The sequence below is a fragment of the Phaethon lepturus genome, unplaced genomic scaffold, assembly GCF_000687285.1.
Source record: "Phaethon lepturus isolate BGI_N335 unplaced genomic scaffold, ASM68728v1 scaffold16618, whole genome shotgun sequence".
Classification (NCBI taxonomy): Eukaryota; Metazoa; Chordata; class Aves; order Phaethontiformes; family Phaethontidae; genus Phaethon; species Phaethon lepturus.
Genome location: NW_010557050.1, coordinates 8840 through 30253, shown reverse-complemented (window position 1 = coordinate 30253; position 21414 = coordinate 8840). Strand labels below are relative to the sequence as shown.

Here is a 21414-nt window from a genome sequence, read left to right as displayed (position 1 = left end):
GGAGCCGCATCCGGGGCTTTGGGCCGCCCCTGGATGGAGTCGGCCCCGGGCCTGTCTTTTTGATTCCCGAGGCCGCCGTGCCTGCTCCAGCGCCGGATGGTGCAGGCACCTCTCAGGGTTATGAACGAAGGATCCCGCGTGCGAACGCCATTATCAGCAGGGCTGTTGGCGCTTCTGTTGCCAAGTGGGCACGGCCGGTTTTATTCGTCATGTGCCGACTTTTGACTTCCTTTGACTCTTTGTTTGTGTGATATTTGATAGCATATTCCTCCTCCAGCACGAGGAAGGATGGTAATGTACAGCTTTTGGCTGTCACGCCACCTTTGCATAATATAGGTCAGAATAAATGAAGGCTTGCTTTGGGCAGCAGGTAAGTAAATCTGTATAACGATGTTGTGACCTCACAAGCCAGTAAAACTTGAGTCATCAAGTGTTCCAGTGCAATGCTGAGTTATGCTAGCAAATCTGAGAAACTTCTCTTTCCTAGTTGTTTTTTTCAGTAATCCCCAGGGATCAGAATATAAAATCGTTTAATACGCAATTCTGTAGGCCGAAGTATTTGCGCGGTACGGCAAGTCTGTGCTGAAAAGGCATGCATAGGTTCAGTTAGGCTGAACAGGTACAGCTGAGATCTCAGCTGGAGCTATTACTGTTAACAGTCCTGTTCATTTCTGTATAAAGAATGCTTGGATGGCATTCCACTGCTGTGCCTGTACTAGCCATTGCATAGTTTCTGAAGGAGGTTCAGGAAAGTGAACTTAAATTTTGACTGCAGTGATAAGAGATACGTTGGGTCAATATACTTATTTGACCTTATACTAATCATGGGACACTCTGCCAATTCTTTCCCACGGTCTTGTTTGGTCTCTATTTTACCTCTTTTTGGTATACTTACTTTTCCATCTCATATACTTAAGGGAAAAGTATCGAGCAGGCCTCTTGAGTTGAATGACGCTATGTGAGAGTATAAATGAAAGCACACTTTCACTTCAATATTGCTTCTGGTCAAAATCATCTTTACAATAAGTGTATTTTGTGTTCTCAGCTTTTGCTGTATAAAAGGAGGGACAGTTTGGCTTGTTTGCCTATCCATGAGAGTTGTCGGTGTTAAGAGCATGCTAGTTGTGAACTTCATTCACACATTATATACACATTGTTGAAAACCTGTTGTACCAGTTTGACTGTAACAATTTGGGGTTTTTACTTACATTGAACAACAGGGAAGCAATTGACCAGTTGATTTTCTGGCATTTGACGAGGTGGTCCTCCTGTGTAATCGACTGAAAGCCTTGAGACACAAGTGGCATGATGCTTAAGTTTTGAGGAACTTAGAATTGAAGTTCTAAGTTCTTTCTCAAGATCAGTGTGATGCCTTTCATTAATAGTGCACATCTGAGTATCTGTCAAATTCTTCTCAGTTGCTACAGGATAAACTGGAAGTGAAACCCATGAAATCAATAGAGATAAGCTTGACTTACCTGGGTGTAATGGAGAGCAGGAGGCTGCCGTAGTTGCTTAAGAAACACAGAGTAAACAAGATAAGCCATGAGTCATGTTGCACATTTGAGGGGGGTGAAAGAATTGGAGTGTGCTGAAACTTCTATACGCTCACCATTTTAAACTTAATGGTGGGCACAGTTTGGACTAGAAACTACTTATATACTGTTAATAACTAGACGTGTTATAATAAGAGACTCTCAGTAAGACTCGCCTCCAGCTTCTTTCCTGTCTTTACGTAGCTAGTCTGCTTCCTGTACCTTTTTGCAGCTCAAAGCTGCCTTCTCCCACTTACTTCACATTAAACTCTAAAGTGATGCTGAATTCAGTAAGATGTCCTTTTACTACTTGCTGAAAAGGCATTTTATTAATGAAGTCAGATATTAAAACATCATATTTGTGTTGGGAGAGGCAGAAGTAGTCTTATAATTACCAATAACTAATGAGTAAGGAAATGAGGTGTGGAAATATTACACAATGTAGCAAAGTGTTAACTGCTGAACTGCTCAACCCTGCCAAAATAGTGGCAGTACCGGGTGGGCAGGCCCTGGGGTATCCTAAAGCAGAGTAGGCTTCGGTGCCTCATGGCTGGGTTGGGGTCTTAGGCGTTGCACTATTGGTGTGTTCTAGATGCAGGTTTGGGTTAGGTTTCCAAAAATACTCTTGCAGGGCTGGCTTCTGTTGCATGGGATGCAATCCATGTACACGGGAGTGTTGGTCACTGTACTTCTAGGGGCACAGCTGCTTCCTGGTTAATGCCTGGTAAGGGACCATGTGAGTGTTACTGTGTTTCACTGCAAAGTCAGTTGGCTCATCCTAAGTTGTCATCTTCAGGGTATAAATTAGTGTTTGTGCTACTAGTGTTACTTTCCTCTCTCCTCTTGAAATGAATTCTTTAGAAGGAATATGCATGTCTTTAAAAGATACAAAGCTGCTATCCATTTGAGTAATAGACTACTGGTATGCTCTTTTTATTTCACCTTTCATCAGTTGTCTTGGCGGTTTTATTAATGTTTAATGTATGATGAGACACGCTTTTAGATGAAGTAACATTGTAGAAATGAGAATCGATGTGAAACTATGTGGTAAGCTTAGGAGGTAGGTTGCATGTCCCTCTAAGGAAGAATAATTTTTTCTCCATAGCAACACATCGTAGCTTGACAGAAGCTCGTGACTTGGTGTTCTACTTGACCTGCCTCCTGTCTGTATCCGACAGACAAAAGTAAACCAGTGGAAAATCCGATATGTGTGCTGCTTAGAGGCTGCCAGGATGACTCCTGTTTTAAATTGTAGTGTATTACCCACCAGGAATGGGTAATTTTGTAAAGCTTTACAAAAGGTTCCTGACATATGTCAAGACCTGTGAAGAAGGAATTCAAGTGTGGTGACAGTTTCAAATGGTGGTCTGTAAGCAACATTAACAGCTATTGTACAGTTACATTGATTAGTGGACTTGTCCTGTAGAGACACAAAATAGATGCTGGGATCAGATCTCAAATGATCTCATCCTGTGTCTTCAGAATGCCATGGGTCTCTTAGGCGGGAGTACCATAAATGGTGTGAGTCGTTATATGAAGTACTATTTTTGTTCACCCTTTCCTTCTGTTGCAGTCAATCCTTACAGTAAACCTGTAGGAGGCGAACCCTGTGTTTGAATCTTCAGTTTGCAGTAGGAACAGCCAAGCATTCAAATTCAGGTACTATTTATACATTGAATCCTGGAGCTAGGAGTAGAAGGATGTTATTGAAATGAACTACTACATTGTGGAAACAATATAATGATCTTATTTAGACTGACTCTCTGTCAGGTTTTGACATAAGTTTTTGGCTACTTTAAAGTTCCTTTAGATGAAGACACAGTGTGATGAGACACCTTTGTTTGGTGGAAACAGGGCCCGATGAGACTAAATTCTCAACAATCAGAATATGGTCTGTTTAGAGTAATTGACTGTGTTTATGAAAATTTTAGTCCAATGAAGCCTATAAATACTCAGAACACTTGAAGCGTGTTGCTGTGTTTAAGCCAAAGAAAATTCAGAATTCCGTCAAGCGAGGCAGGCCCCTGTGCTGTGTTACAGTGCCACATCTCAGTGTGGGAGGTCAGGTGAGAACAGGGCCAGGTGTGTATTGTTTCCTTCTATGCTTTTCTCAGGCCTTTAAAAACTACAGCTAGATAGTGCCTCAGAGCTTGAAACCTATCATAGCTGTTCCTAATCCAGAAAGCACATACATGTTTAGTGACTGAGCTAAATATGTCCTTGAATATTTCTCCACCGTGTATTAAGATTTTTGTGCTTTTCTTTATTTTGTAACTTCCCTTACATGGCAAAACTAGAGGGCTAGTAGACAACCTTCACTGAAGCCTCTTCATTATGTTGTAGCTTGGCTAGAAACATACAAAAAGCTCTAGTTACTTTGGCAACTTCTTAGAAGAAACATGGTCATTTTTGATCACACAATACCTACTCTTAGAAATTGTCATATGTGATATGCAGATTCACAGTCTCATAAGCTTCAGCGCTTTCATGTCTGTGTGTCATTCTTATGTGAAATGAAGTTGTCTCTCACCTTAACAGTATACCAAAAACTGGTACTGTAGATATAGAGTAGACTGACATCTTCAACTCTTTACCAAAACAGATGTCACATCATGTGATTGTGGAAAACGGGAACTACTTAGTTCTTTTAAACTTTGCTTTTCAGACCACAATAGGTGTTATGATTATGTCTGATTATGGGGACTTAATTGTGAAATACCACAAACATCTTCAGTAATATATCTGACTTCATCTGTAAGTAAACATGTAAGTCATTTTCATTTCAATGTGTACAACTTCAAAAGCTTTTAACTGATACATGCTGTAGTCTCCAAGTTTCCATATAAAAGAGCAAGATGAATATAAGTGTGTTTTCATAACACTTTAAGCATCCAAGGAGATAAAATGAATTTTTTTAATACGAACTTGATAGGTTTTTTCCTGAACAGTGACAGGGTACAGTGAATGATTAATTCTTCCTCTTGTTGCTGCAAAGTGCAAGAATGCCGGGCACCAAATATGGGAACCCCCATGCCTGGAAGATCTCTCAACTGCATGTTGAAATGCTTTGCTAAATCCCTGTCTTGAGACAGCAGTGTGTCCCAGGTAGACAAACAAGGTAAACTGGTAGATCTTTTAAGATGACTGTAGGGTGGGGATGCCTCTGTAGCAGAGTAGTCTTATTTAATGGAAAAAGTCTACCAAGTATGTTCAAAGTCAAAAATACCAGTGTAACTTGCAAGGAATGATGAATGAAGGTGCAAGGGATAGTTTGCATCTCCCATTTATGCTGTTTCAGATTCTTGGAATCTAATTCATAGCTATGACTTGAGAGAGTTTATCCAGGTCCTGAGGGAGCAGCTTCTGCAAGGCATGTTGGAGAGCATACTCGCGACTTGCATCTCTTCCTTTTTAGGCTCATTTTATAGAGATTCTGTTGCCTGAAATGGACCAGTGAGAAGACCCTGCTAGTGCTTTGCTGTTGCAGGGAAGAGTGGTGCTCAGGACAAAGAACGGGAAGGGGAAGCTCGGCAGCTGATAGCAACATCTCTGCTACTGCCAAGGGTGCAAGTCTGCTGTACAGGGGTGGGGGGCTCTGTTAATGTCTGTCTGTGGAAGGTGTAAAAAGTCTACTGGGGTACTCTTTACGTATTGTTAGTATCCTTCGTGAGGGAAGCAGATAAATATGAATGCAGCATTTGAACAAGTGGGGAGGTCTTTGGAAGCAGTGCAAATTACTGTTTTGCTCAAGATACAGTGTTGCGTTGGATTTCTGGAGGTTAAGTGGCAGTCTACTTTGTTAGTGTGTTACATGGACTCACTGGTTGGGGTATGATGTTGTGTGGACGCATCCTCAGGCCCTTCCCTTTTATGTTGGACTTATCTCCCAACTGATGCAGTTTGACAAGACTGATTTTAATAATCTTTAGTACTGATTTTTGAGTTATCATTGTGTGTCATAAATTTATGTAGTCTTGGCAGATGTAGATAGAAAAAGGACAACATTTGTTTTTAGTATTGTAGGATATGTACCCCGTAAAGAGAGAGGAGTTGCGTATACTTGAGCTGTGACTGAATTTGGCTTCCTGTAAGATTACAGTCTAATAACTTAAAGTTGTAGAATGCAGAGCTATGTGAATGACTGGCACTAATTATTTCGGAGGTGAAGGGAGAAAGAATAGAAAGAGGGGAGAAGAGGAGAAGGGAATATCATGATTGGTTTTATATATAGTACCTCTGGTTTACAAAGAAAATGTGAAATTTGTGAACACCCGAAGACATGATGCTGTTCTTACTGTGGTGCTGGTGTTTTTTCTATGCAGTATTTGTAACTGTGCCCTTTGGAACTCTAGTCATAGATTACAGAGCAATGAATTACTAATTGCACCAATTACATGTCTTTAAGTGTTGGGTTTTTACCTGCGTCTTGTAGGTAGCACGATAGGAAGCCAGAAACACCCACTAACTTCTTGATGGATCACTTCCTTTTAAATATTCTTTACATTCTATAAATTAGCTGAAATAACAAGCTAATGAATAAATGATTGGTAATTATTTGTACCAAGCAGCCCTGCCTTTCACACACAATTCAGTTTTGTAACCAGAATGTGAAGGCTTATGCACTATATACAAATCATGATACTAAGTAATATAAAAATTAAACTGTGAATTTAAAATAAAATTCTACATAAAAGCATTAAGATTTCTAGTGTATTGCATTTCCTGTCTTTACGTTGTAGCTGTGAATGTGTTAAAGCTCGTAACTTTGGCACAGAGTAATCTTAAGAACTCATCAGACCACTTACAGGGTGTCAGGATTTTTAGGTATATATAAAGCCTGTCTGTAAGTTTTCTGATTTGTTTTTTTTTCAACAGACCTGCTGGCTTAGGTTTCCACACCAAATACAGAGGACTTCTCGAGGAGTAGGTATTCAACACTGCAATATGCTTTACATAAGTCAGAAATGTAAAAATAAAATTCTTCAGTGTTTCAGTCTACTTGTGGCCTTTCACATGGGTGTTGCCTTGCTATGCAGGACTTTGAAAGCAGCTGTATTAACAAAATATACAGTAGAGAAAGAACAAAAGTAGCAGAAATTAAAAAAAAAAAAAAGAGAAAAGAAAAAGGCAGCAGTGTCATGACCAAATAGGTCAGCACAGGAGCATTGTAGTTATGTGTGAAGGGCCATTAATAAGAAAGGTCATCTAAACAGCCTTCCTATATCTATCAGTAATTAGTAATTCTTTACGTGGTCACCATTTCTTTTAATCTAGTGAATTTTCTTTATTGCTTGGGGTTAAAGTTTTTAGACAATGAGAAAAGAAATGGCACACCTTGAAAAATAAACATTTTCCTCTTGGGGCTGGGCCTACATAAAGGTGAGGTGATCCCACAGTAAATCTGTAACAAGAAATGGCAGGTTTTACGAGTCAGGCACACTGAACATTGTTTCCCAGGACTTCCAAGCAAGGACTGGCATCTATTTGGTTCCTGCTCTATTGTTGTCAGCATGCCCGCTTTAAAATGCATCCAGTTCTCCATCAGAGAAGTTGGTGAACCAGGAAGTGGCACAGAGACAAGTGGTTGCAACTATGCAAAATCTGACAGCGTATTAAATGCAGAACAGCAGAGTTAGATTCCCTGTTGAACTGAAGTGAGGGTCATTGAATGTTGGAACAGGTTGCCTGGGGAGGCTGTGGAATTTCCATCCTTGGAGATGGCCAAGACTCAATTGGTTGTGGTCCTGTGCAACCTGATCTAATACAACATGCTTTGAGCCAGGGTTGTGCTCGATGGCCTCCAGAGGTTCCTTCCTACCTGAATTACTATTTGATGCTGTGAATGGGCAGTTTGTACCTGAGAGTTAGTGTGCCAGGCTCCCCACAGAATCAAGTACATGTTTTCCTGCTGGCTATGCCCATGGCGTATACCCTTCCCGGGCCTGAGTTTCTGCCCTCCAAGTGGAAGGCAAGGTCCTTTCAGCATTCCTGTTTGTTCTACTAACTTGCAAATTACTGGTTTTAATCTGAAACTTTTAACACCCACATAACTATTACATTTCTATATTACATTGCTATCTAGCAAGGGGCTTTTGTTTGTATGAACATCTTGTAATGTGAGAAAAATGCATGTGCCTGCTGAGGAAAAGCATACGTTTTTTTCCCAGTCGCTTCTGTTCTGCTGCGCTGGTAGTGGCTGAGACTGGCTTGAAGTCTGGAAAATAACTGTAAGAACAAAAGTAGGGAATGAAGAGTATGTTTGTGCTTATCCTTTTAGTTGTTGCAATATAAAATCCACTCATTTGGCAGATGAAGTGAAAAGTGCCCCCCTTCACACGCTAATTGCCAGCTCTCTAAACCTCCTAGGAATTTCCGTTTGGCTCATGTCATTCTCAGCAGTGAAGGTTTTGTACTTAGAATTTAGTTAAAGTTTTGTCATATTTCTGAGCCAGAACAGCACTTCCCTTGTTCTACATTTTTGTTTGTGTAGTTCAGATAGCAGTAGGGAATAGCAACAATTTGTGTTGATTAGAATTCACTCAGAGTGTGTGTATGACTCTTCTCAGTAGTTAGTGGGAGTCCAGCACTCGGATCCTGTGGTCCGAGGAGCCATGCATGGAGTACAAGATGGGTTGAGGTTGCAGTGTCTTCGAGGGGGAGACTCTTTTTCTGGCCAGAGTAGTTTTTAATTGTGGTATTTGGTTTGGGTTTTTTAAAATTATTTTTAAAATGATTAATCTATTAGCCTTTCTTAATTTCTTGTTAGAAGATCGTGGTTGGGAACGCCTCCATAAACTTCAATAAATGTAAACTATTTTTTTTCGTAATGGGAAATTCTGAACAGCCCTAACCATATTGGCAAGGGCATGAAACTGAATTGATGAGTAGATTTTTGTTGACAGATTATTACTAGAAATTGCAATCAAGCTGGATTTAGGAGTATACTAAGAACACTATTTTTCTAAACTGATACCAAACACCTTTATCTGAGTGTGCGCTAACTTGAGTTGACACTATTGTGCATAACTTGCTGTATTATGGGAGGTAAATAATTTGCTGCTTATTTCACTGTGTAGTACCACATCGTCATCTTCCCTTCCGTTGAGAAATCTATGATAATCTTATGAATTTTGGGTTTTTTTGAGATTAAACATGAAAGTATATCTCTTTTAGTAGAGGGATAGGAAAGATAAAGGAGGCAACATGAATGTATTCAGATGTCTTCGATTTTTTTCAGACACCTGCAACAAATACACGAGCATTTTCAACTTCCTTTATGTTTAGTTTCTGTAGGCTAGAACTTGTTGGACTTTGGTCTTTTGAGGACTTCTACTAATTACAGTGGAGCAAACAAAATGATTAAAACCGGATTTTGCAGATTAGAACAGCCGTGCAAATCTTGTCGAGAGTTACTTTATTCAGAAACTACAGTTGCTCAAGGCAGCCTGCAAAATAGAAGATATTTGGAACAATTTTTGGCATGTGCTTTATGTGTACCCTGAAGTGCTCTGAAACTTACTGCAAAGTAATGAAGAGATTGAGCTGCAGGTTGGTCTCCTGTCTGTCTTGTACGGAGTGCTGCTCCCGTAGGATTTCACACATTGAGGGAAACCACAGGGACTGATGCCCAAAGGAAGAGATGAGGCATAATTTCCCCTTAAACCTTGTGTTCTAGAGCAGGGTTTTGGGGTGGGTTTCCCTGCCTGCTTCCTGCGCGTCCTGCCAGAGGCGATGGCAGCGCCGTGGAAGTGTGGGAGCAGATGGAAAGCGGCTGTGGCGGTGTGCTGTGGGCCTTGCGTCTCCTCTGCCCCGTTGCTCTCTCCGCAGCCCTCCATGTGTGGAGCAGCCCTTGCTGTGGGGCCCTTGCGAAAAGCCCAAGCCTGTAACCCCTGCAGAGCTCCAGGGCTAGCCTGGGCTTTGCTCTTCGCGGGGCTTTGCCTTTGAAGACAGGCCTCAGCAGTTACAGGCTGATGCTTGGAGCGGGGGCTGCTGCAGTTTGCTTTTTGAAAAAAGTATGTTTTCACACACAAAAATGGTAAAGTATTCTGGCCCTTTGTTGAGAAGCGTATGCCTAGGCTGTATTTCAGGCTTGTTTCCTGCAGTGCTCCAATTGTATGCCATGCATTCAACTTGTAGTTAATTTTACATGTAACGTTTCTTATCTGCAGGACAGTTACTAGGAAATACATGCAAAAATGGAAGATAACTGTGCTTCTATTTGTTACAAGTCTGTTGTTTGTTTTAAATTTTTGTCAGGGCTTCAGTTTGAAGCCTCCTCAAACCCTAAGGGGGTAGAAGTGCTAGTCAGGCAAGACCTTTGTATTTTTTTTTGTCAACAGTTAAATAGTTAATTGCGATTTGTATTTTTATCTTTATAATTCATAATTAATAGACCACTGGATTAAAGAGGACAGTTAAGACAGTATTTGTTCAATTTTACTGACATATTGACAAATTTCATGTATAACCAGGAAAGTCACAGGCTTTTAAAGTTGTTCTCTTTCATGATTTCATCCTGTCTTCATCCTGTCCCCCATCTCCTCCACCACAAATTGATACCTGTAGGTGTAACTTTCGAGTGCTGGTAAGAAACCTTAAAATGTTTGAATGGGAAAGTTTTATGCAAATAATAAATAATGCTTTCTTAAATCTATCTTTGCCGAGTGTTTTATCTCTTTAGGAAAATGCTGAGTGTGTGTTAAATTCTGAAAACAAAATATAGCTCTGAAATATACGCTTAGGTGTTTTCCTGTTTTGACTCCCAAAGTGACCAATATGATGCTTTTCTTAGTCAGGGCTGTGCCATGCTGCTGTTGCTTTATGGCCTGCTGTAATTTGGAAAAGTCAAATGCTGAATTTTCTCTCAACAGAAAATTTTTAAAGCTGGAGATACTAACCAGGACGGACAGCTAGATTTTGAAGAGTTTATGCAGTATCTTAAAGATCATGAGAAAAAGATGAAACTGGCATTTAAGAGCCTGGACAAAAACAATGATGGTATGCCTCCATTTATTTTATTTGTTAAAACATTGTTTGAAGAAACTGCATTAAAAGTTATCTTCATATATATTCTTTGTCTAAACTGCAGACAAAACTTTGTGACTATGGAACTCCTGCTTCTTTTCCTTAGTAGGATCATAATTATAGTTTACTTTAGGTTGAAATAATAAATGATTATAGTCTCTTTTCTTTTTATTATCTTCCAGGTCCATTGATCTGGGGCTTTTTGTTCCCCAGATGGAGAAACTATAAGGAAGTTTCTAAGTATCTATTAAAGATAAAATAGTTTTTAACTCACTGAATGTTTGCATCTCGTTTGGTTGCATGATTTTAATGTACTTACCTTCGCTCAGTTCTTGTAGTAGGCAATCAAAATACATAATCTGTGTTTAAATTGATTTTAAATTATGTTTGCTCTTTTGTAGGTGTTACAATGGAACTTAGTGAGCTCCAAGGTACTGAGTATACTAAACTCCATGTTTTAAACATGTATCGTCTTTCTTTTCATGTTTCAAGGGAAAATTGAAGCATCAGAAGTTGTCCAGTCCCTCAAGATATTGGGTATAAGCATTTCAGAAAAACAGGCAGAAAAGATCCTGCAAAGGTCAGGAATTGTTATTTCTTAAAGTGTTTTATGGTTCTTTGTATTGTTAATTATTATATATTTATAATTCAGAGAACAGGATAAATGGGATTACAGCTTTGAAAGGTGTTGGTACCTTCAGTGGTGCCTTTATAGAAATTCTCACATATTCCACCTGTTCTTGTGCGATAGTAAGTCTAGTCACCATTTGAGTATCTGGTTCTGGGAGGAGATTGGTATCCCATTTCCCTGTAAATGTTGTTGATAGAATGAAGCATTGTATTATATTTTTAAATGGAATATACCAGATGCACATGGATAAAGAAAGCATAGTATTGAAAGGCCGTGGCAGATTCAGCCTTGAAGTCTCCGTATGGACTTTACAGTCAGTTGTCACTGATATTAAAAAAAAAAGAAAAGAGGGGGTGGAATCAACAAAACAGAACAAAACCCCATCCCTGCTACAATGTCCTTACATAGTTTTGTTCAATTGCTTTTCAGTATTGATGCTGATGGGACAATGACAGTAGACTGGAATGAGTGGAGAGATCATTTTATGTTTAATCCAGCTACAGACATTGAGGAAATAATTCGATATTGGAAACATTCCACTGTAAGTTCAACTTCTCTTTTAACTTAGTGCAGCTCTTAAATTCATCTCTGCTGGGCTTATTTGCAATATTGAGTATAACAGCTTCACAGCTGTTATATTTCAAGCATACTTGTATTTAAGATCGCTTGATTTTCCTTTTCACTTTGTGTTCTCCCATTTACAAGCAGGGTAGCGTCATGTGACTTTCTTCTGAACAAAGAACTTCATCTAAATTTTGCCAATAATTATCAGTAATTCTTAGGGAGGAATCCTTTTCTTCCTTTGGAGATATTCCACAGAAAGATAACAAACACAGTATTAAACCTTTTTCTTTTCACATTATGGTACATTCTTATGTTCAGTGCTTTTGATGTGTTGAAACAAGTTATAGAAACATTTTAACTGTTTCTTATGCTGAAATTAGTTCAGTATTTGCATTTATGTAGTAACATTGTCATTATAAAATCACTCGTGTCATTAGTGATGATTTTCTGTGCACACTCTTTTGTGCTATAGAATTTCATTTAAGAATGACAGACTATACAGCAATGGGCTATCCACTGTGCAGATAAATTTTTCTAAGTTGCTATTGAATGAAGCTCTTTCCACCTCAGTGACTGACTTTTAAGAACAAATTAATAACGTAAGTAACCCAATAGCAGTCTGGTTTGATAAATATTCTTCCTATAGATTATTGGAGTACTCTATAAAGTTAGGTAAAGACAGATTTCTTTGAATATAGTGAGACCATTTATGTCTTCAGGGATTAGTCAGCATTTCCATAATAAACAATTTATGAGATCTGAAAGCTTTGAGTATTTCACACTGCACAACCTCAGTTCAGAAATGCTTGCCAAAAGGGAGTTAGCTCCCTGTTTGCTGAAGAAAACACTTGAAGCACTGCTATGAGATCAAACAGTCCCGGTCCCAGCTAGTAGTGGGAAAAAAACCCCATTGCTTTAAGAAAATGCTTTGTATTGCTGTTATTAACACAAGATCTATTTTTTTTATTATTATGGAATGTCATTATTTACCCCCAAGAAACAATTTTAGAAGTCTCTTGTGATCTTCCAGTCTTGCAGTCAGCTGATGACCCAGTTATCACAGCAAGCAAAATCCAGCTATACGGCAACACAGCTGGTGTTTCAGATAAGAGCAGATGTGAGACCTCACATGCCTGGTTGGCATCAACAGCTCTTCCAATTTTGTTTTTATTGTAAAATTTTAATTGCCGTCAGGCTCTTCCAAGCAGATAGCTGCATTAGCGTAGAATTATTCTGAGTTGGTAGCTGTGGCCTTTCTATTACGAACAACCTCAAATTTAGCTTTTTTTCTTAGTTGTGTTTAGGGCTTGGTAGACACAAGGTTTAAACACTGGTAGATATGCATAATATCTCTGACAACATTGAATTTATATTTTGAGAGTTCTGATTGATCTTCTGATGACACCCTGTAGTTGAGCAACTGATGACACCTTACTTGGAAACCATGAATGTCAGAAGGATGAAAGGATTTTCCAATTAATCTGTTCTGTGTTCAATATCCAGAATAGTTGGCGCTTACCCTGTTTGTCTCGTGGCTATATGTATAATCTGCATCCTGCAATTGTTGTGTTCCAAATGACAGTATTCTGCCTACTTAACAGGTAGGGAACACAGCATAAATTAGGGATGGAGTGTCTACAATTAAAATCAACAGTAATTAAAAAAAGTTGATCTGTTAACATGCTTTCTGGTCAGTATTTATCAGTTATTAAAACATTCTTGCTTCTTTTTTGGTTTCATTTATGCATAATATTGGCTTTGCATTATCTACAGTGTATTTTTTTCCTCATATATCCTGGTTATAAATTACATGAAGAGCAGAGACTATGTGTAAGTGATATGTGAGATTCCATAGTCTTATATCTTGGACGGCATTATTGCTAAAGCCTATGTTCTTTGATCAGATTGAATAGTAATAGAAACATGCACCTCTTAATGAAATTTCAAACTTTTATAGCTGAAAAGAGTCATTAATATGTCTTTCAATGTAACTGATAAGAATATGTAAAGCATTAGTCAAACTTCCCATTTTGTAAGATAGTACACAGCAGTTACCAGAAATAGAATGTTCCAATATATCAGCTATAAAAATGCTACTTTTAAAATATTGGGGGGCAGAGGGGAAATCCCACATACGTGTGAATAAATTACCATGAGAGAGAAATCTCTTGTTAGCATCCTTAGGAGATTACCAAACTAATCTCAGAAGGTTGTCCGGTGAAAGGTTAGCTGCAACATATAAGCATTTGAGCTTTAGTGCTGACTGTAAAGGTCTACCAATCATGACAGAATGTCTTTGTTTGGGCCATACTCAAGGCAGAAATTTGTCATAATTTTTAATGATGATGGTGCAGTCTTTGAAATGGTAGGTCTGTGATGTTACTGCTCAATATCTATGCAGAAGTCATTAGAAGTTGCTATTCATTGAATAGCAATAGCAGTCCATAGCAAGTTAATTACAGAATGTAAATTAAAGATATTTTTATTTTTAGGTAGCATTTTATTTACATATTCTCAGGTCGTAGGCTAATTTGGAATTAGTACTGTTGATAAAATTGAGGTGATGGAATGAGATAGTTATTTGCACGTCTTTGCTTTGGATTCTAATAGGTGTTGGATATAGGAGATAGTTTGACTGTTCCAGATGAGTTCACAGAGGAAGAGAAAAAGACTGGACAGTGGTGGAAACAGCTGTTGGCAGGAGGAGTGGCTGGTGCTGTCTCTCGAACAGGTACAGCACCGTTAGATCGCCTTAAAGTAATGATGCAGGTGGGTGCAATGTTCAGGAACTTCTTAGTTTCTAGTGTATCACTTCAATTTTTAGGAAGTTGTTATGGAAAACTGATGGCCAAATACAATATCTAAATTCTGGAGGTCTAGTTATATTTTATGCTCATAAAATTTTTCTTTTCCATAGTCATATTGGCAAAAATGTAAACAAAATATTACAGTACTTGTGCCACTAAAATAAGTTGTTTTTTCAATAGTGGATGTGTTTTTGCTAGTTGATATATTTAAGCAATTTAATACTTAGGTGATGAGTTTTACAATCTAATCAGAGCAGTGTTCTTTACTGTGACTTTGGGTTTTTTTTAGGTTCATGGTTCAAAATCAAACAAAATGAATATAGCCAGTGGTTTTAAGCAAATGTTGAAAGAAGGTGGTGTCCGATCCCTCTGGAGAGGAAACGGTGTAAATGTTGTGAAAATAGCTCCTGAAACAGCTATTAAGTTCTGGGCTTATGAACAGGTAGGGTGATAAATCAGAAATGAAAATAATGGTAAATAAAATACTGTATCACTCCACTGTTCGTTATTTGCACTGTTGTATTATATAGGAGTTCTTATCATGGTTGAGGATTTTGTCACAGTAATTTAGAGTGATTTTCAGATTTAAAATAGTCTGTTTATTCTGTTAATAGTATACTTGGTATTAGGCAGATCTTGCTATTGTATTATAAGCACTGTAAATAAGCTAAAATCTATAATACATTTTAAACTGTCTTCCAGTCTGCATAGCTTTATAGAGAGAGTACTGCATTAATATCCAGTTTATTACTTCGAAGTGACAACAACCAAAAACTTAGCACATTATGCTAGCTGAACTTAAAAAGAATCCCATTTAAGTCAAATATCATGGTGCTATGTAAGTTGCCGTCATCCTGGATTTCAGAGTTATATTTACCTCTGAATCAGCTTTAAGCATCATGTTAAGGCCTAATCCTCCTTTGGAAAATGAACTCCTGTTCTGGTGTAGTTAAATGATCTTTATTTGTCCTTTGTGGGGCTTGCTAGTGCCTCAAGCAAGACTAAGTGAACATATTGCACATCTCTGTACAACTATGAAATAAGAGCAACAAAAAGTCAAGTGAACTTTGGGATATTGCAAGACTGAACAGCAGATTTTGATGCCGTAAAGTAACTTTGAGCACATTATTCCTTACTCTTGCTCTGCCTTTCGAGAGCTGATGGCACGTTCTTGCATGGTGGTGTCCCTGTCTTGAATGAGAGTATGTATAGCTCTAAGTGTCTCTGTGAACATGCTAGCTGATCTTTCATTCTCTGATAGAAGAACTGGATCTGCAAGGGAGTCGGGTTCCTCTTTTGTTATATGGGGGCAGTAGTGTGGGTACCCTTGTGTTGGTTGTTTGCAGGATACCTGACAGTACCATGGGTGGATGAGGTAATCCTTTAATGTAAAGGATTCTTGCAGGCTGGGATATTTATTGCATTCTTGGGAATCTTTGTCCACAGAGTTGCAGTGAGTATAGTGCTAAATTTGTTGGCTCAGTAAAAGTAACTATAAATACATGAAAAAAGTACGTACAGCTTGAAAAGACACTTTGTACTGTCCTCCTGCCTCTCGTAGTAACACTTGCCACTCTGAAAAAAGCATGTGATGTTTATTTTATGGTTTTTAACTATACAGTATAAGAAGATACTCACTAAGGATGATGGAAAGTTGGGCACTGTTGAAAGATTTGTATCTGGTTCTTTGGCTGGAGCAACAGCACAAACTTCTATTTATCCCATGGAGGTAAGTAACAGAGAATCTGCTTCCGTTGGAGACTCTGCCAAATGTCTGGTTCATTTCCAAAGTAAACTCCATTTTGCTCTTGAAGGTATTGTAGGAGTTCCTCTGTATTCTTATATCCTAATTTATTTTTACCTTGGACTTACTTTCAGAACTCCAGTCCCAGGCATTTTAGAATATACTGTGTTCCTTATAATTTTTCTATATATTTGGCTGTATAATATTGTCTAAAGCAATGTTTAAATAAAGCCTAGTTCAGGGAAAAAAAAATCCAAGAAAGCATTTAAAATTAAGTACATATTCAAGTATTTTCTAAATTGGGTATAAATCTTTTTCCCACTGTATGTAAGCAAGGAATGGTTTTGTCTGCAGCAGAACTGATGTTGCATGATGATTGATAGCTGGGTCTGATTAGGAAATCAGTATGGAGGGAGAATGTAACAGCTACAGCTGAGGCTGGGTGGGTTAGCTGCTCTTTCCTCTGTGGGACATATTTGTATGTGGTACTACACATGTTGCAATTTAACTAGCATTAATGTATTAACTGCTCTAGGGTAGCTATTTCACATCCTGCTTTCTTTTTTTAAATAGCAGTAGGATGTACTTTCTTTACTGCTGGTTCCTCAGAAAGTTTATCTTGTGCAATAACTGGAATATATGTTGGGTCTGGGATTAAACCAATACCAGCATCAAGACTTGGAAGTAATGGAAAATTAAACTTAAATACCTTTTTCGTAGGAGGGGTATCAGTAGGAATAGAATTTAGTTGTTTTCATTGCTGACAGTGATAATGATCCCTTTTTTAAAGAGCATCCTTGCTCTTAGAGCCGCTAGTCTGAGTACAGAGATGGGTTAAGTTAGAATAACGGAAGTGTTATGTAGATCATCTGCATTACACTCATCAGTGGAGACAGGTGAACTATTCTACAATAAGATGCTCTGATCTTTCCAACAAAGATATAATACTGTCCTAGAAGTGTTTTTTAGGGTGTTTTGAAGTAAAAGGAAAGCAAAGTGCCAGGAAACTCCTGAGGAAGCTGCAGTCTTAGGAGGCTTTAAAGTAGGCCAAATTCTTGCTCAGGAAATCTCCCTCTGTGGTTTCTTTTGGATACTGTTACTAATTTCTTTGTCCTAAGGTGCTGGAGAGATGACTTTGCATTATTAATCATATGCTAGGTTTCAGTAGTGAGACTAAGTCTTTATATCCCTTAACTACCTCTGTATTGTGCTTTTTGAGAGATTATTTTCTTAATAATGCTTTGCTCTTCCCAGATCAGAAGTGTGATCTGCTAGTATGTTAATGCTCTCACTTGTTCTGTAGCTAATGCTTCGCTTAAATATTGCTCACACTGCTGCCTTCAAGTTGATGAAAAATCTGCCTGTTTTAGTCAAAAAAAGCTAAAACGCAATTTAAAAAGGCTAATAATTTGTAAGCTAGCATGTGGTAGTATGAGTGTGTACAAGGAAACAAATTTACCAGACGTGGGTATCTCTAGGTTTGCTTAATTAACAACTCAGAGTTGGGCCACCACTGCAGTGAATGGCAAATAATCAAAGCATCTATACGGGTTATATACCTTTCCTAGCCCATTACCTAAAGTCCAAAGTCTTTGTAAATTGGAGAACTGAAAGGTTGAGTGCAAAACTACATCATTTATTATAGTCCACCACAATCCCCTGTCTCAGCTGAGTTCTTCTCCTCTAGTTCCTATTCTTATTTCAGTTTCATGGTCATCCTCGGGTCATTGTTGTCTTTATTGCTTCTTGCACTAATCTTCGCCTTGGATAATTCTGAGAAAGACCTCAAGATGTTCTATTAAAAACTTAGTTAAAACAAACAGTTTCCATTCCTACAATTTCTTTATCTAATTAAGCACCTGCATTTTATTAATTAATCATCTTTTGTTTAAACTGTCTCTACTTGATTAGCTTAACTGCGTTTTAAACCAGCCCTGGGTTGGGGCTGTGCAAGTAGCAGGCTGAGAGCATACTCTGGGCATGTTGAAGCAGCTGTGATAGTATTTGGTCAAGATAACTAAAATCTAATATCAATCTAATATCTCTTAAACCGTAATCTAATCTATAGTCCTAAAGTTACAGGTTTCTTACACAGAGTGCTACTCTGCACTAATGATAAAACCTGAAGAAGTCTACTGCTAACAAAGCCTTAACAGTAGTCATCACAAAGGAGATCTGAAGTACCAAAATGCAAAGCAGTTCCATCTGATTGAATAAGCAGAGAGATACCATGTTTTCCTGTGTTTATAAAATGCATTAATAAATAGGTATGTAATTAAGGCTACTATTTTTTCCGCTTTAGGTTTTAAAGACCAGATTGGCTGTGGGTAAAACAGGGCAATATTCTGGGATGTTTGACTGTGCTAAGAAGATCTTAAAAAGAGAAGGTGTAAAGGCCTTCTACAAAGGCTATATTCCTAATATTCTGGGTATAATTCCTTATGCTGGCATTGACCTTGCTGTTTATGAGGTGAGTTTAGATCACTGAATGCATGTAGTTTTCATTAGTTAATTTATGAAAAGGGTAAATATTCTTCCGAATACCTGTATCTTTAATTAGATTTCTAATACACTTGTAGTATTACAGTTGCCTTCAGTTTAAAATAGACAAATGAGAATTTCCACTAATTTTACTAGATTTAATGTTTTTCTTTGTTTGCCCCTCCTGGAGGAGTGCCTGTGCCGACGGGCCCTTACAGTACCAAACAAGGAATCTGCTCATCAGGCAGGATTATACAGACCTTGGCAATACAACATGCTTGCATACCTAACTAACCCTGTTGGACTGGAACAGACCTGTTCTATAGTAAATATGGGCCTTAAACACCTGATATGATATTCATATTGTATTGCCTATCCTGTACTTATACATTGTTTTGCACTTTTCTCTGATTTATAATTGGATTATAGTAACCTGAATTCCTTGTGTGTCTGTGCATGTCACCAGAATTCTCTGTGGCTGACATATAGCTGTTGTGAGGAGTTTGAAACATCACTCTCCTCTCAAGAGGAACTGGCACCTCTTACACACATCAGCATCAATTAAAATGTTTTCTCTACCTTAGATGCTAGGTGTTACTTCAAAGTGTGTTAAGTAATTCAGATGCACAGACTAGGTTTTTTTTTCTAGTCTAGGTAAATTTTTATGTGACACTGCAGTAGTAATCAGCAGAATTGCTTGAGCAAACGTTTTCAAAGCACTATGGAAGTTCTTTTCTACAGTTTGCATCCTTGCTTCTGCATGGGGTGATGTGCACAGCTGTGTGAGCTTTTATTGCACCCCATGGGGTGCTGAGTTGTGTTCCCCTCCTCCTTCCCTCAAAGTATTAACAGCTCTAGAACATGGGCAGTGTTCCTGCTGCTTCATCTTTTAAGGATTTCTCTTCTAGGCACTAACTACTGTAGTCTGGTTAAAGTCCATAACCATACACTAAGGTGTTTACCTGTGCATTTTAAAAGTAAGCATGTAGGACTGGCATAGTGAGATTGGTGCTTTTCAGGACTGAGCCTGTAAGATTTGTTTATGAATAAAGATGTATTTGTTTACCTTCTTGAATGCAGATCACTTATTTAATTTTCTATCTTGGCAGCTCTTAAAGAGTACGTGGCTGGAACACTATGCATCAAGCTCTGCTAACCCAGGTGTTTTTGTATTGTTGGGATGTGGTACTGTTTCCAGCACATGTGGGCAATTAGCCAGTTACCCTCTTGCTCTTATCAGAACACGCATGCAGGCTCAAGGTGAGTCCTGTTGTACTGAAAACGTTTCTGTGTGGTCACATGAAGATTGTATCATTTGGGATAGCTCTAGCAGAAACATGAGAAGAAAAAAATCCTGCTTGGAAAAACAAGAGCTTACCCAGAAAATTCTTCTTAATGTTGGTTTGTTCTCCCTATTACCCCCAACACTGTTCCTCATGTTCAATTCAAATGTAACATTTCAGATGCTAGTGCTCTGTGAGCTGAGCGCGCCACATTCCATACAAGAGCCACAGAGCTCTTGTCATAGTCTGGGAGCACTTTTCTAAGAGTTAGAATGTTTCTTAAATTTTAGACATAAAATGAAAAGGAATCTCATCATCCTGTGAAGGTAGACAGCAATGTTTGCTTTGGAGGATATTTCATAAAGTCAGTTAAATAGTTGAGGTTTTTGCTTGAGAGCTTTGTGCTCAGACTTAAAGATAGGAGCCTAGATTTCCAAAGGAATTTGTCGATAATGCTTTTCAGTGGGATTTAGACACATGGATATCTCTCAAATGTCTGGGATTAAAGAGATCTTGCTGTGATGACTCAAGTTTTAATCAATGGCCCTAGAGGTGATGGTAGGCTCACCACCCAGGTGTTTAATACTTGCCTAAGAATTTTAATATTACTAGAACTGTTGTATAACACGTTATCTTTTTGTTCTAGCCTCAGTGGAAGGAGCTCCACAGCTAAATATGGTCAGTCTCTTTCAAAGAATTATTGCTACAGAGGGGATCCGAGGACTTTATAGGGGCATAGCCCCTAATTTTATGAAAGTGCTTCCAGCTGTCAGCATCAGCTATGTTGTATATGAAAAAATGAAGCAGAATTTGGGAATAGCATGAAATGAAGGAAAAAGGTGAGATGCTTCTAATGTTGTTGCAAACACCAGAACAAAAATGATTTTTCAAGTAACCTGCTCTCACAGAGAGAGATCTTTGTGGAGAGATGCTGCAACTTCTGCTTTTGCCCTCAAGTGGGAAGAAACTTTTTAAAATATTAATTCACCATTTCTAAACAGATACCTATATTGCACTTTAAAATGTCACTGAGTTTTTAAAAAAAAAAAATCAGGAAACTATCTTTAATTCAACAGTATGCTTGTATTTTCAGGAAATCATGTATATTTTACTTATTGGCTTCTTTTTTTAATTTGTCTTCTCTAAATGTATATTTGGCTTGGATCAAACCAAAGGTAGGAGAAGTTTATACTGCCTTGAAACTGAATATTTGAAAGTGACTTTTTGTTTTGTCATGCTGCCTATACTCAATTCACAGGCAACATTTTGCATGCCTAGAAGTAAGCACTTTTGTTATTTTTGAAGGCTTAATGTTAAGTTTGTGGGGGGAAAAAAAAGGCATCTT

At 38.3% G+C, this 21414-nt stretch overlaps 1 protein-coding gene across 1 annotated transcript; it reads left to right on the top strand.

Annotated features, from left to right (window-relative positions):
- Positions 1-346: 346 nt before the first annotated feature.
- Positions 347-21119, top strand: SLC25A24 (solute carrier family 25 (mitochondrial carrier; phosphate carrier), member 24). The gene is made up of 13 exons (XM_010292665.1): positions 347-370; positions 3467-3601; positions 4201-4268; positions 9062-9083; positions 10406-10532; positions 11052-11139; positions 11620-11731; positions 14365-14523; positions 14851-15003; positions 16183-16290; positions 18608-18775; positions 19896-20046; positions 20716-21119. Exons 1-13 carry the CDS (start codon positions 347-349, stop codon positions 20892-20894), a joined length of 1494 nt encoding a protein of 497 aa, XP_010290967.1. The 3' UTR covers positions 20895-21119.
- Positions 21120-21414: the final 295 nt, after the last annotated feature.

Coding starts and splice junctions, on each gene's coding strand:
- SLC25A24 (XM_010292665.1), top strand. CDS start 347: ATGAAGGCTTGCTTTGGGCAGCAG. Junction 4,269..9,061: donor AAATACCACAAACATCTTCA/GTAATATATCTG, acceptor CTTACTGCAAAG/TAATGAAGAGATTGAGCTGC. Junction 15,004..16,182: donor AGTTCTGGGCTTATGAACAG/GTAGGGTGATAA, acceptor TTAACTATACAG/TATAAGAAGATACTCACTAA.